At 35.8% G+C, this 14,572-nt stretch overlaps 1 protein-coding gene across 1 annotated transcript in view; it reads right to left on the bottom strand.

The window, feature by feature from the left end:
- Nucleotides 1-14,572, bottom strand: part of cacna2d3a (calcium channel, voltage-dependent, alpha 2/delta subunit 3a) — a 131,204-nt gene that overhangs the window by 77,849 nt on the left and 38,783 nt on the right. Inside the window, exons 3-4 of the mRNA XM_028018879.1 lie at nt 14,276-14,392; nt 2,786-2,845 (exon numbers count right to left, since the gene is read on the bottom strand). Coding sequence (XP_027874680.1) covers nt 2,786-2,845; nt 14,276-14,392 — 177 coding nt within the window. The remainder of the gene's footprint in view (nt 1-2,785; nt 2,846-14,275; nt 14,393-14,572) is intronic.

Below are 14,572 nucleotides of genomic sequence, written 5' to 3'. Positions count from 1 at the left end.
CAAAGTAAAAAATTGTGTAAATCTTATAAAAATATGTTCTGTGAGTAAAAATTTAAATAACAATTTCTAAATATTAAAGCTTTGGGAAACATCTATTAAAAAAAATGTAATTATTAGAGTCTTAAAAGCTGTAAAATAACTTATCACTGCATAGCAAAACATGTTGATGAACATGGTATACATACATATACAGTATATATATATATAAAAACAGTCAATTTCGTACAGATTATAGACATTTCCATTTATACTTACAGTTAATCCCAAAACTATTAATGTCTTTGGTAGATTAAGATTTTTTTTTCTCATTTTGTCCTTCAACCCAATATTTTTTGTATTAGAAAATGAGCACATCTCTTGAAATACAAAAAAAAAAAAAATTAAAAACAATGTCAATTTCAATATAAAATGGGATATGAAAAATGATTTATACCCTCCTGAATAATTAATTAACCCTCCAGCAGTCTTACTGTAACTAAGAGGAGGAGCGCAGAAAATGTCATGGACAGACAACAGGGAAATGGGGGAGTTGTCCCATCAGACAGTCAAATTCTGAAATCACACAAAAAAATCTCGTAAAAGCGCACACAGGGTCAGTGCCACCCACCACACTGTGCACAAAGTAAAAACTTGTGGGATCTAAATGACCCCATCTACTAAGACAGTGTGAGGGTTGATTAAAAAATATCTACAATCTTTTCAAAATGTTCCAGAACAAGTGAGATTAGGAAATAATAAATAAATCACATTGGTGAGTGGCACTGTGTTTGAACACAGTAACACTCCACACTAAGGATAAGCTGAAATCTGCATGCTGAAATGACTTGAAATTTAAATGGTATAAAAGGTTAAATATCAGGAGAGTGCTTATGTAGTTTCACATTCAAGTTGTTTGAAAATAAGATGAGCTTGTTAGCCAGGCCATTTTCAGCATAAGCGAGCTAGTCTAAAAATCATGAATGAATGTCCCTTTATTGTCATGTTCATCTAATCTTCAAACATAATTAATGCCAATAATAATTTTACCAAATAGCTAATGTTGCCTTTCTGGTGTTGTGACAAAATCATATCAGCTTTACTTGTACTTTAAAGGATTTTTTTAAAGTGAAGTTGGAAAATTCAGAGAATGTGTAAAAATCAAGAAGATCACCAAAGACGACCAAGAAGATTTGGTCAAATCCACAGGGCTGGACAGTAGTTAATTTAGTAACTAATCACCTTTAATTGCCTGTGTTAGCAGAAAACCGCATGGCATTCACTGTAATACTCTGAAGAACTGACAAAGTAAACACTTACTCTAAGCAGGCACAGATACCAGCACTCAATTTATAAGTGGTTTAGCTTCAAATTCTCCAAAGTCGACTTAGTATCACAGCTCCTCTTAAGACCTCAAGTTTGTGCTGCTCCTCCTACTTTAACAAACTCTGTTCTAAACTGTGCTTGACGTTCAGCAAGCTCAGTCACAAACAGCAAGCACACACACGACCAAGTCCACATCCACAGCACTGCCAGATGCACGTGACATACACAATTCAAAGCAGTACTCACAAAATTAAAGCTGTTCAAATGGATTTGAGGCAGAACCATGAAGGCAGCAGCTTGGTTTGGGGGTGTGTGTGCAAATGTGATTAGAATAAAGAATTTGCTCAAATCTGCAGAACAGAAGGAGGTACTTCTCTGAAATAGTTTAGAATGTGTTCAGTGATGGGGTGTGTGGGGGCGCGCATGCGTGTGTGTTTTCGAGCGTGCATGTATGTGCGTGGGAATTTCATTGCTTAATATCATATTTATCATTATCTACATTTAATTAAAATGTGAATATTGCAGTTTATTTCATGATTAAATGAACTAGAAAAGTTAATTAAATTAGTTAATTAAGACTAAAAGGATAAAGATGGTATTGAACTATAATTTTAACTAAAATGAACTCATGCTCATGAAAAATTATAATAAAAAAACCCACACAAGCAGATTTAGGGCTTACATATTCCTCCAGTGATTAAACATATACAGTTAAATTATTTAGTTACTTTATCATGTACAGATAAAGTACATGATACTTTATCATGTACTTTATAATGTTGTACAACTCTGTACACATTTTTTTGTGTACAGAGTTAACACAAAAAAATTTAAAGTACATAAAAGTACATTCAACACTACAACTCACCCTAATCCTGTCTAGGACTAACACCTCAATTCCCCCCCCAAAAAACAAATCAACATACATTTAAAAAAATAAAAAAAGGCATCTCCAAGGTTACAAAAATATTATCTGATTATGCACTGAAATCTGAATTGATATTTCCTTTGGGTTTCTGAACCTATTTCATCTATTTCTATGTAAAACCTGCAGTGTAGGAATCAATGCAACCAAAAGTTTCCTTTTCAGATATGAGTTTGTTTTCCAACAGCTCCAGTGAGACCACAGCTGAAGGTGACACACTGAAATGCATGTGTATTGTAATAATTACATAATTGTAATATGTAATCATTTTAAGGGGAGCTGTATTGTTAACGGGAAATAATGCACTGTACTCGAGTTAAACAGCAGAACCAATTTCAAAATGCCTTTTCTTATCAACCTTTCTTGTTTTTACAGAGGATTACTGCCTTATTTTATCCTCACAAAGAATTAATAACAAAAGCTCTAACTTTGATAGTCAACAAGGATTTGCTTTAATCCTCTAAGAATAAGGGATGAGCATGCTGATTGAAATTAAGTTTGCGTTGAGGCAATACTGACTCACTTAAAAAAAAAAAAAAAATGCATTTTTTGACTCACCTGCAGGTCTGGATTCTCTTCATGCTGTAGATGGGCTTCCTCTGCTGCCTCCACCAATCGCTGCAGAAACAGAGAAGATAACATTATAGTTTCAACAGAAATGTGAATCGGTTTTGTAGTTTAAAAGTAATAGGCAAGAAAAGCTCCATACAAATATTATCTGTGTAAGTAGCTGTTAGCACCACAATAATATTGATACTGAGACACACAGAGCAGGCAAACATTTGGCAGTCTCATAAAAAGAAGCAATTCTCCTTAATGCTTCAACAGAAGAGGTAATGACTGCCCTGGACTCCTTGATCCCAGTGAAGCCAGACATCATTGGCTCATGCTGTTTTACACTTGCACATTTCTCTCAAACAACCATTACCATGCACACTCACAAATGGCCACACATGAAGTCACTCCATCATCACCCTCTTGCTGGTACCGTCTGCTGTGTCTTTAGGGTGATGCGGGTCGGTATCTTTCTGCCTTTGAGTCAGTTTTAGGATTTTTACAATCTCTCTAAGAACTAACATTTTGATTTTGTTTGTTTTTTTGTGAAGATCTACCACATCAGACAATTATGAAAGAACCCTGAAAAATGTGTTTATAGAACATTAGCGTTTGCTTACATGAGACCACTATCTGGAAACTGCTGGTATTTTTTAATGTTGACTTGGGAAAATGTTTATATTTAGACATCCCAATGTTCCTGTTGTCTATAATTTTAACCTGTCGAAAGACACATGTGCTTTGTCCCGATGAACCATGTGCTCATGTAACACACAAATATTCTGTATTACAAGATGCTAAGCTGAAAAAGCTAAATTGCACAAACAGTACAATATAATCTGTCATTTTCTTTACTGTTATATACCCATGCATGCATAGACCAAATCCTGCAGGTTCTGCACATGTTCCCACACAGAGCACTTCACACCTCCACATGGGGTGTTCCTGTAAAGTCCCACTCTGAGACCTGGTTTCAAAAGTCGCTACTTTAACCAGTAGCGACTTTAACAAGTTCTGCCCCAGTCCGCCTCGGTCAGATTCATCTCCATTAGATCCTGAGTAGTTCTGCTTGGCTCTTCTCCGTTTTTGTACCAACTTCGGGGGTAGTACAAGTCACATCAAGCTGTGAATTCACGCGCAAGGAATTTGATTGACAGCAGACTGCATTTGTTGATTTACGTCACTGCAAACTCCAAACAACATTTCAAGCACAGCAGTGTACACCATCTGGTATCAGAGAGCTGCACAGTTTGGAGGAGCATGATTATGAGTTTAATCCTGAGCAGCACCAGGAGTGCATGCATCGACTTTTAAAGCGGCATGCCCTGCAAGCTGAACGTCTCTCGGAAGAACGGGGATCTAAAGAAGGAGCGAGAAATTGTACAGCTCTGGTCAGCGTTCAGTCAAAGCTACAGTTTTGTGCTGGTCTGATGTGAAACACCTGAACAACATAACGTTAGTTTGGGATACATTTTATTCTTTGTTTGGACATTTTTATTAAATAAAGTTTTTGCATTGACTGTATTACCTAAACTAAAAAGGTTTCACATATAAAAAATATAAGTAATATACAAATGATGCTTCTTGGAAATGTCTCTTTCCAAAGAAACTTGTTTTCACTTGCATGTCATGACTTCCATGCATTAATAAGATTGCTGACACAAACAAATTTACACAAATGTACCCTTACATTCAGCTATATTTAAAGATTCACTATTTAACATCTTCTAGATTTATAGGCCAGTACTGATGCTTTTATCATGGGGAACATATACACATAATAGTTTAATTTCTGGGTTATTGAATTTGAATGAATTTGAGTTAACTAAATTATATTCCATTGAATGTAATTACTGCACTTCCACTACTGGAGGCACTGGAGGTGAAATGAGATCTTGCGCCAAACATTTGCCCCATTTTGTCTACTTTTAATTTGCTAAAACAAAAAGAGCATATTTTTCTTAAAAATAAAGTTACAATTTTTTTTTCTTATGGACCCAATAAATTGCACCATTGTTGACTATACCATTAAATCAGCTGTGTTTGGAGACATAATTTCCTTTATTTCAGTTTTGCTCAAGAAACTGAGAAAAGAGATTGATTTACAAACATGTTCCACCATCCACCAATCTACTTAGATGGCAAGTTGTTATTCAGTTTGACTGTTACTGTTGGCTGACAGCCAAAAGTAGCAATACCATACGTAGCTGGATTAAAGAGAATCAGTAGTTATTGATGATTAGCAGGAAGAAAAATTACAGTGCACATTTCTAAAGTCCACTGATTTTCTAATTTGGGATTAAATGTTAACATGATTCATTGCTTAGTTGTAAGTTAGACCGAAAAAGAACATGAAACAGTCATGGTCTGTTTCATGTTCTTTATTACTAGTTAAGGAAAGGTTGTGTTGATCTACACTTTCTTATTTTCCATTGCCTCTTTTTTTTATCTTCTATTGCTTTTATTTTGTACTTGCACATATTTTTTCTAGACAAGTCCCAACTTTTTTAATCAGGTCAAAATATGCTGTTTGCCTCAATAAGATTTCAGTCGAGCATTATTAAAAGTCTCCCAAAGTCCTATTTTTTAAAAAAGGCATATACTGAAGCATTTTCAGTTTACAAAATGTGACAAATCGTTTCTGCTAAGAAAATTATAAAAAATGTAAGCAAAATTTGAAGTGCCATTATAAGCCAGTGTTTGCCTAAATCTGATTCATAAAATGCATAAAAAGCAACTGAGTAGAAATGGACTATATTGTGCCTTTATGCACAATTCTCATGTCAAACTAAGAAATATCCATTATTTTTGAAAAATTATCAACTAATGCACAAGGTGAGGGATCAAGCTAATACTTTTCAGGCCTTAACTCTAAATGATGTCTTACAAACACACAGATACACACACTTCTTTTTAGAAGTGTGTGTATCTGTGTACATCACACTTAAATGTGATGTGATGCTCATTGTGCTTTTTCACTCTGACCAGCTTCTCTCATTCACATCTGGTTTCACTGCCTTGGAGTTTTAGTAATGAACTTCCATTTCACATTTCCATTCAAATGGCTTTCACCACTAAACTACTGCAATCAGCCATCCTATTTTAGCTGAGCATTGGGTGTGTGTTGTGATGCTGTTATGTGTGTAGGCAAGCTGTTTTGGGAAGCAAACACTGTAATCTAGGCTCTAGCAAATCATTTTCTTCACCATAGCAACACACCTGGCCATTGCATATTGTTGCATATTTTGTGATTGCTTCTATTCAGCTATATGGAGTCATATTTGCATTTGTTCTGCTACCCTCTTGGTTTGTGATGAGTTGACAGAAATGGGCAAAGCAGAAAGGCATAGGACATCTTGCAATGTTTCTGAAAACCAGTTCAAAATGTTTGACAATATAAGAACATGTTTGCATTCAGGTCGGTGAATTTGTGCATTTTCATTGAGAGGTAGCAAAGACAAAAATAACAGAAAACAATTGCTGCATGTGCACTGGAAAGTATATATAAGAAACAAAAAACACATACCCACAGTGGATTAAATATGGTTTGAAAATAACCCCATCTCAAAGTCTGAACTTCTCAAAATCACCTTAAAGAATATTGGATTTTCCTTTAAATGCAATGATGATATACATATCCATAAAGTTAAATCTGCTTAGATGTGTGCATATGAGAAAAGTCATGCACATATGACTTCTCATATGTCATATGTTGACTTATATATTGTTATAAGCCAACATACCAGACAGACTGCTTTTTAAATTTTTACAGCTACTTTTAAATATTACTCAGAGACAATGTAAGTACAGTATATAAATTTTTAAAGAGTTTTCAGCATATTTCTGGACATGTATCAACATGTTTATTAACATCAAGCAACTGCTGTGAAATATGTTCTTAATACTTATCTCAAAATATTCATCTCTGTACACTTCAAGCCAAAGGATAATAAATGTTTTATTATCCTTTATTATAAATGTAAGTTTTAGTGTCAAAATTAGGGCTGGTTTGACATATATACATAGTTTATGCTTTTGACTCAGAAAAGTGACAAGAAAGCATAGCAAAGGAACCAAAAAATGTGACAGGCATACAGGAAGCTGTTGCAAAAGAGCTGCTTTGCTTTGACAGTGAGAGCAACTGTCTGTTTTTAACTCCTGTAGATATCAAAATTTCACCAGAATGAACAGTCTAGGAGATGTGCTTTCATTTTAGCAAATGTGGGTTTGCTGTGTGTGTTTTCTGACTGATTCACAAGGTGTGTGTTTCCTTCATGCATTCAAATGAACCTGCCCAGCTGCTTTTTATCAACAAGTGGCTCTGCCACAGCGTATGGTGCAGATTAGAAAGAGAGGAAATTACTTTTTGTCTCTAGTTGTTCTGCTGAGTCTTGGGTTTACAAGATGACAACAATAATTAAACTGATACAGTCAAAGAGGCAGGGTCTGGTGGCTGGTGAAAAAGCACAAATGTTTGATTACAAATAAACACTTTCATATGCATACAGTGAAGGAGATTAGGTAAAAGCTAAAGACTCAAAGACAGAAAAAAACTTTCTGAAGTATCTGAAAGTGACAATAAATTTCTGATATTTTTCTGCTGATCTCAGTCTGCATTACAAAGCTTTGATTCTACAAAAAAATGGGGTCAATTCTGACACTGATTTGGTCAAACTTTTACTTCTGAATATTGTTTGAAAATTACAGAAATTTGGACCTTAAGAATAGCCTTTTCTCTAACAATGACCATTTAAAATTATTAGTTCAAATAGATCACGCGTTAAGTTTGAATCAGAGACACTTGTCAAAGTAAACTTATTACTATGAATTAAACATAGAATATTACGGTACTTCTTTTTACTTGCGAAGTAAATATGCACATATTTGTGTTTTTGTTCAACTTCAATGTATCAGTTTAAACCTCAGACAAAAATAAATACAAAAGTAAACACTAAGAGATTTTCAAATGATTATTTCATTTGTTTGGGGAGTATCAATCCAAACCAATTGAGCGTTGTTTGCTGAATTTCTTCAGCTAATGACTAACATAGGTCAGGCTAATGACTGCCTGATCTATGTTAGAAGAAATCACTTACAAAGAACATTTCAACCAGCACAAGTAGGCTAAAAAACACATCATGTTATGATCTAAAAATAATTCACAAATTCCTTTTCTGACTTTGGGACTTCACCACTGCAAACCAAAATGAACACAAAGACCCCTGTCACGTTTCCCAAAATACAAACTGATCATTTCCAAGACTGATAGGAAACTATTTTGTAGATTAACCAGAGAAAAGTGCTTTTTAGACATCAACACTTAAATATGACAGGGAGAGTGATACTGTCCGGCACGGCTTTGCTTCTTCGGGAACAACCTGATGTAATGAAATCATAACTTACTTACACCAGATGAGACGAAATGCTCTGGTGTTGCCTTGAACAATGGGTTAAAGCCTTGAATACCTTTCAATTTAGTGAAAAAACTGGGGAAATATTCCCCAACAGATGTAACAGATTGGTTGCCAGTAATCACAAATGCTTGCTGACCATTGCTGGCAAGGGTGGAACAATTACTAATTAGGCTTAGAGGGGCCTGAGCCTGAAACCTTTGTATTGAGAGGCTAAACTCGTAATCATAGCATAATAGTGCCACCTTTTTACCCCCTTTTTATAAAGCCAAACAAAAGCAAAGTCTTTCACCTTGAATAAACAGTTTATTTTCACTTTTTTTTTCTTTAATCCCACCTACTTTTACCGCCCATTCCATTTTCCCGACATTTGCGCTCATCTACCTCTTTTCATTACCTGACATCTTGAAATTATGCTTTGCCCATAAATGGATTCTCTTGTTTACTCTCTCAAAAGTTCATCAGTGATCCCCCTCATTTAGCTGTCAGTCTGATAGGCTGATTGTTGTTTGTGCACCTCACCTACCGTGTGGAGGGTTTCCTGAGGGGTGAAGCCAATGACCTTAGCAAATGCTATTCATTATAGATGCAGCTATAAATCCGTCAAGGTTTTCAGAAGTTGTCATGCAGCTGAGCTATGCTAAAAGCGGCCATCAGAAAAGAAGAGGTAGGTTGGCTCACATATATTATTGACCAGTACCGACATCTCTTGCCATTTTTTTTTTTGCGCAGCACATTAAGCTTTGACTCAACACATTTCTGAGGGCAGTGACCTGAATCTCAATGCTCTACCAGGGTAACCCAGAACAGGAGGCCCAGCAGGTCAAACTCTGAACATACCTGTATAAAAGCATACCCAGAGGTTCTGTAAGATGCTGATTTAGCAAACATTTGTATTTTGAATGAAGTTTAACTTCCTCTCTTTTAAGTTTGCTGGGAAACTCCAAGCAGTTAGAAGAAACCAAAACATTTAGAAGTCCATTTTGTCTTTTAAAGTTGAATTGTCCTTTGCTGCTAACTTATGCAGTTGTCTTTCACAAGACTTTACAAACCACCTACACAGTAACTTGTTACCTCCTTAGGGATATTTCAGACCTGCTTTGACAACTTGGGACTTGGGAATTTGCCTACTTAATTATACAAATTACAAACAACACCTCTTTTATTAAGACCAGAAACAAAACATTCAACTTCATTCATTTATACTGCTGGTGGGTGTGGAAGTCACTACACACAATAGTTGCAAAATAAATAATTGTATATAAATCTACATGGACAACTTGCTGATGCACAGCTGTACCTTGGTTGTAACCACAAATGCAAAGTAAGGTTTGGCCTCCTACATTAGCAGGGCAGGTCCTTTGGGTCTTGGTTCTGCCAAGGGTTCGAGATGGGTGGGATTGGCTTCGCTCAGCCCATCAATAGTACTAGGGACAGCAATTAATATCCTTATAGGAGCCAAGGAATGGTGCAGCATCAACAAAATGGGATAGTGCTCTCTGACACTTTACTTCCTCTGTTTAACAGATTTAGATTGGGACAAAGCCAAGTGGGCTGAACATAGTACAGTGTCAGAGACAAAGAGATTAAGGGGAAACGTAAAGTCCAAATAATAAATAGTTGACAGTTGTCAGTAGTTTTGCTGACTGAAGAAAATATGAAGTTCTCAACCCAGCTCTGTCACAACCTTTCACCCTCTGTCTTCTTCTCACATCTCCTCTTTCCTAGTTTTTATTCTAGACTTAGACTGAATATCTGACTTGTCTTTTCTTACAGTTACCTCTCCCATCTGTCTTAATAATTTCATCTTCGTAAAAAAAAAAAGAAAAAAAAAAACTTTCATTCTCTCTCCTTTGATTTCTCAGTGGTGGAAAAACAGCTGGAGAAGAAGGAGGAGAATCTAGCTGGTCTGACATCTGATGTTAATAGTTTACACACAGAGATCTGTGAGGACGGCTGCTGAAATAAGTAAAATACCAGCAGGAGGGGAAAAAGATCAAGATGTATTTTCCTACATATCAAGTCATACTTACTTGCAACCTTACCCTACTTAAATACTAGTCAGTCATTTGCTCAATGGTAAGCTCTAAATACAGAAATTAGAAAGCAAAAAGCATGTATTTTGAAACCATTACTGATGCAAACTCAGGCCTAAAATTCTAAAATGAGAATTGAGTTGTGAAAATAGGGAGAAAAAGCTTTTTAGAAACTACATAGTAATTTAAATGATCTCCCAGAGCCTGCATAAATGCTAATGTTGAAACAGAAATTCTAAGTGCACTTTGGTGTATAAAATTATTTTCACACAGAGAAATTTCCTTTTAAATCTTATAAGCAATTTCTTGCTGGTATACTTTAAAAAGAAAAGTACACCAGTAAGAAATGTTCCACTCTCCACAGTGACAATCATGCTGATGACTACAGAAGTGAAGCTGCCACAGGTAAATGATATCAGCAGGTACAGAGCAAAGACCAAATGACATTACAGGAAAAACACCGCTAGCAGCATGGCATCCACTCTCCTTTGAAGTGTGTTTGTCACATGAAACATAGCCTCGCTCGACTTCAAAGAGGGCATTACAATAGTTCCACGCCTTTCAACTTTGATAACGCCTTTACCGCTTCTTACCATTTACCACTTTCAGCTTGCACAAAATATTGTTTTTCAGCAGCACTGACAGTAAAAGGAAGAATTATTGGTTGAAGCAAAAGAGCACCCCACTGATTCAGGAAGTGATTAAGTAAAGTAATTAAAAAGCAAAAATAGTGGGCTAAGATTATTCCTTAATCCAATTATGAACACATTATCCATTAGCCATACATATGCTGCTGAAGAAGCCCAAATGTTGGTTTTTGAAAGATACATAATATTTATGTCCTTCGAAAGAACAATCACATCTCAGTTCTGGACATTTATCAGCTGAAACGGAAAGAGAACACCTCACAGGAAAAGAAAAAAAAAAAAAGAGTCCAAGGTCACTGTGTGGTTTCCAAAAGTCCTCATATTTCAATTTAAGTAACTGTGACAGGATTTTTGGAAATCTAGAACCCACCTGACACATTACAGGGTGCAGAGGATCTACTGTTGTCAGCATACTTTCTAGGACATCCATAAATCTTCCAAAAAAAAGTTTGAGAAATTTGAGAATCCTGATATTAACAATACACAGCCACGAATGCTTGCTCACTGTTATAAATTATTATTATGGGACTGAGCTAATAAAAAGTATTATGTTAACACACAAAAGTCACAAACACTGTCTTTGGTCCACTTAAACAGGACCACATACAACACTCATTGACACGTGCTCCCTCTCACAGCACCAGGAGTTGCCGTCTCGTAGCAGGTGGTGGTGGGCGATAAAGGGGTGGAGGGCGATCAACGAAAAGATAGAGCCACAATGACAGGCAGGGGAGAGCGACTGCACGGAAATTGAATCGCTGAAGCATCACATATACTTTAGAAAAAACAGCAGAGAGATGGGGAAAGACGGAGTAGAGAGAGCAGAGATAGACAAAGAGGAGAGGGATACTTAAGGAAGGCTAAAAGGAGTGCATGCCAGGCCTGACTGATTTGAATATTAGTAATAAAAGCAGCAGAATATTAGAGCAAGATGGAATAAAATAGAGGAAAATTCTGGAATAACCTGTTACATGTTTATAGATAATAACTTTACAAAATGTGTTGTTCTTGTGACAATGACAAAGATTTATATATCTATCTATCTATCTATCTATCTATCTATCTATCTATCAATTAAAATAAAAATTTTAAAAAACTCTTGACGGTAAAAATATTAATGAAATTAACTCCTGCCACACAAGGGTTAAATCTTACCTTATTTGTTTCTTGCAGAACTTTACACCGTAATGTGCACACATTATATGTATGTGTATGGTGAAATACTCATCTTATACAAGTCTTATTACGTTTGAGCCTGTCATGAATTTCTGTAGGACAAAATGAAATATCTAGGTTTATTTGAGTCCATCAGAACCACAACATTAAGGTTCCCCATTACTGAGTGTTGCTGCAAACATCAGCGGAGCGTTGACCACAGCCGCTACTCGCTCATGTCCTGCTCAGTAGTGATGAAAACAGACTGTATAATGGAGAACCTGACTACCGGGGGTAGAACCGAACCACACATTAACCGGTTAGTGCATGAATTGCCAGTAGGAAACCACCTATAACTCCCCAGTAGGGCGCTATAGGTGAGATACCAACTTTTGGACCATGTACTTGCCTTAAGGTATCAAAATATATTTTCTCACAATACTTGCACATCATTCGTGGCTTTTTATGGACTTGTTTGTTTTTTCTACCGGGCACCCAAAACGCTGCCAAAAAAATCCAATTGAAAGTGCTCGGGGCTTTTTCAATTCTTATGTCACTGTTTTAACTCATAATTTAAAATGTAAAACACCACAAAGGCAGCTCAAGAGCTACTTCCTATGAGACTGAAAATACAAAGTAAGAAAGTCTTATGCTAGTGCCAAGGTAAAGGCATAATATTCACACTAGCAAATATATTCATTTGACAATATCTGGAACTTATAGCAAAAGCTTAAGACTTTCTTGCATAACTATAAAAGCGAAGACAAGCAGCAACAAAGCAAGCTAAAGCACTGAAATACTATCCGTGCCCCTCTGTCTTGATTTTTTTTTTTAGCTTCCATCCTTGGATCAGACTGTCAGAGAAATCCAATTTCTCCAAACAGCATCATGTTGTCCTGATAGGATCTATCATCTGAAGCAGCCAGAAAACCAAAGCAATGTGGACATCTGTTACAACACTTGCAAACACGCACACACCGATTTCTGAGAGAAGCAAAGGAGGAATAAATCAACTTATTTTCAAAGTTAACTCCTTCATGTGAAGTAACAAAAGAAACCAATAGAGCAAAAGAAAATGTGCAGATCCTTTGCAAACTAATATGTAGTACTAAGTATTAATGTAGTACAGCAACAGGTATTTGTTATGGACTCATGAACTATGTTAATGCAAAAAAAAAAAAAAAAAAAACAGAGCAAAAAAACAACGTGAGACATGGCCAGTTTCATGAGTTATTCTTATATTCCCTTGATGTTTTACAGAAGAAAATTAAATATACTTGATAAATAAACATAAACATTTTGTACCATAACATTTAAAGCACAGTTAGGGAAAAGATACAAGTTGAAATTTAATGCTCTCTGAAATTGAAGAAAATCAATTTCAGACAACTGTCATAAGGATTTAAAATGCACATGTATTTTATTTTGTTATTTTGTTTGCATGTGCAAATGATACCTAGCTTCCCATTTGTTACATAATAACATACATCTCACAGTAGCAAATAAAAACTTAAGGAAGTACAATAACAATAGAACACCATAACCAAGGAGAACAGCTTGTATATTAAAAAAAGATTTTTTTTTTTTGCATATTCCAAACACTGAATTAAAAATATCAATATTGGACTGTTTAAAGCCAGAGGTCTGATCTCTCTAAATAACACAAATTGCAGGACAACACGAGATTGAAATTGGCTTCAGTTTTCAGAGTAGCTATAGTATGTGGCCACGTTACAGATTTTGGGGGTTTCTGGACACACGACTTGTTAACAACCTATAGCTCCTGCAAAAATGTAAACCAGAAATATTAAGAATCACTTATTTTAAATCAGTTTTTTTTTTGCTTTGTTTATGTGTGTGTGTGTTCAGTTAGTTAGTCCAACCAAAAATATTGATTCAAAATCCAAACCAAACTACTGATTAAGATGTTAAGATTAAGGCATGATATGGCAAGTCAACAAAAGAGCATATTGTTTAAGGGTAGCTAAATTTGAAAATGGCTGCATTATAAAACATTATTTTTGTCCTCTGGAAAATGGAAGCAGACATCTGGAAAGGAATGTAAAATAATCCAAATTCAATAGTACCAGGTGCAAATATTACTGTGTAACCCATCCTTTCAGCCACACATCCAGGACTGAGACAAGATAAATAAATACCAGCAGTTGTAAAGTAATTTTAAAAAGATGTTTGACAGGGAAGAAGCTCTGCTAACTGCTAATGACTGAAAAGCATGCAGTATACCTTCATAGCCTGGGCTTTCTTGTGAAACATCTCTTCCATGTTCTTAGCCAGCCTCTTCACCAGTCGTAGCCCATCAATCTCCTCCACCCTCACCGCCCGCTCAAACTCCTTGTATTTCTGAAAAGAGAAACAAAGGTTCAGATTATTAGATCACAATTACTGCCACTGTTAAGTAACAGAAATTATAATTTTTTTTGTAAACCGTTGGCAGATGAAGAATGCTACTGAACATGAAATATGTCTGTTACAGTACTTACTGCAGAAATACACTGCCTCCCAAATCTTGCTAATAACTTC

This window comes from Xiphophorus couchianus, chromosome 1, assembly GCF_001444195.1.
Source record: "Xiphophorus couchianus chromosome 1, X_couchianus-1.0, whole genome shotgun sequence".
In the NCBI taxonomy this organism is placed as follows: domain Eukaryota; kingdom Metazoa; phylum Chordata; class Actinopteri; order Cyprinodontiformes; family Poeciliidae; genus Xiphophorus; species Xiphophorus couchianus.
This window is presented reverse-complemented; position numbering and strand designations above follow the sequence as displayed.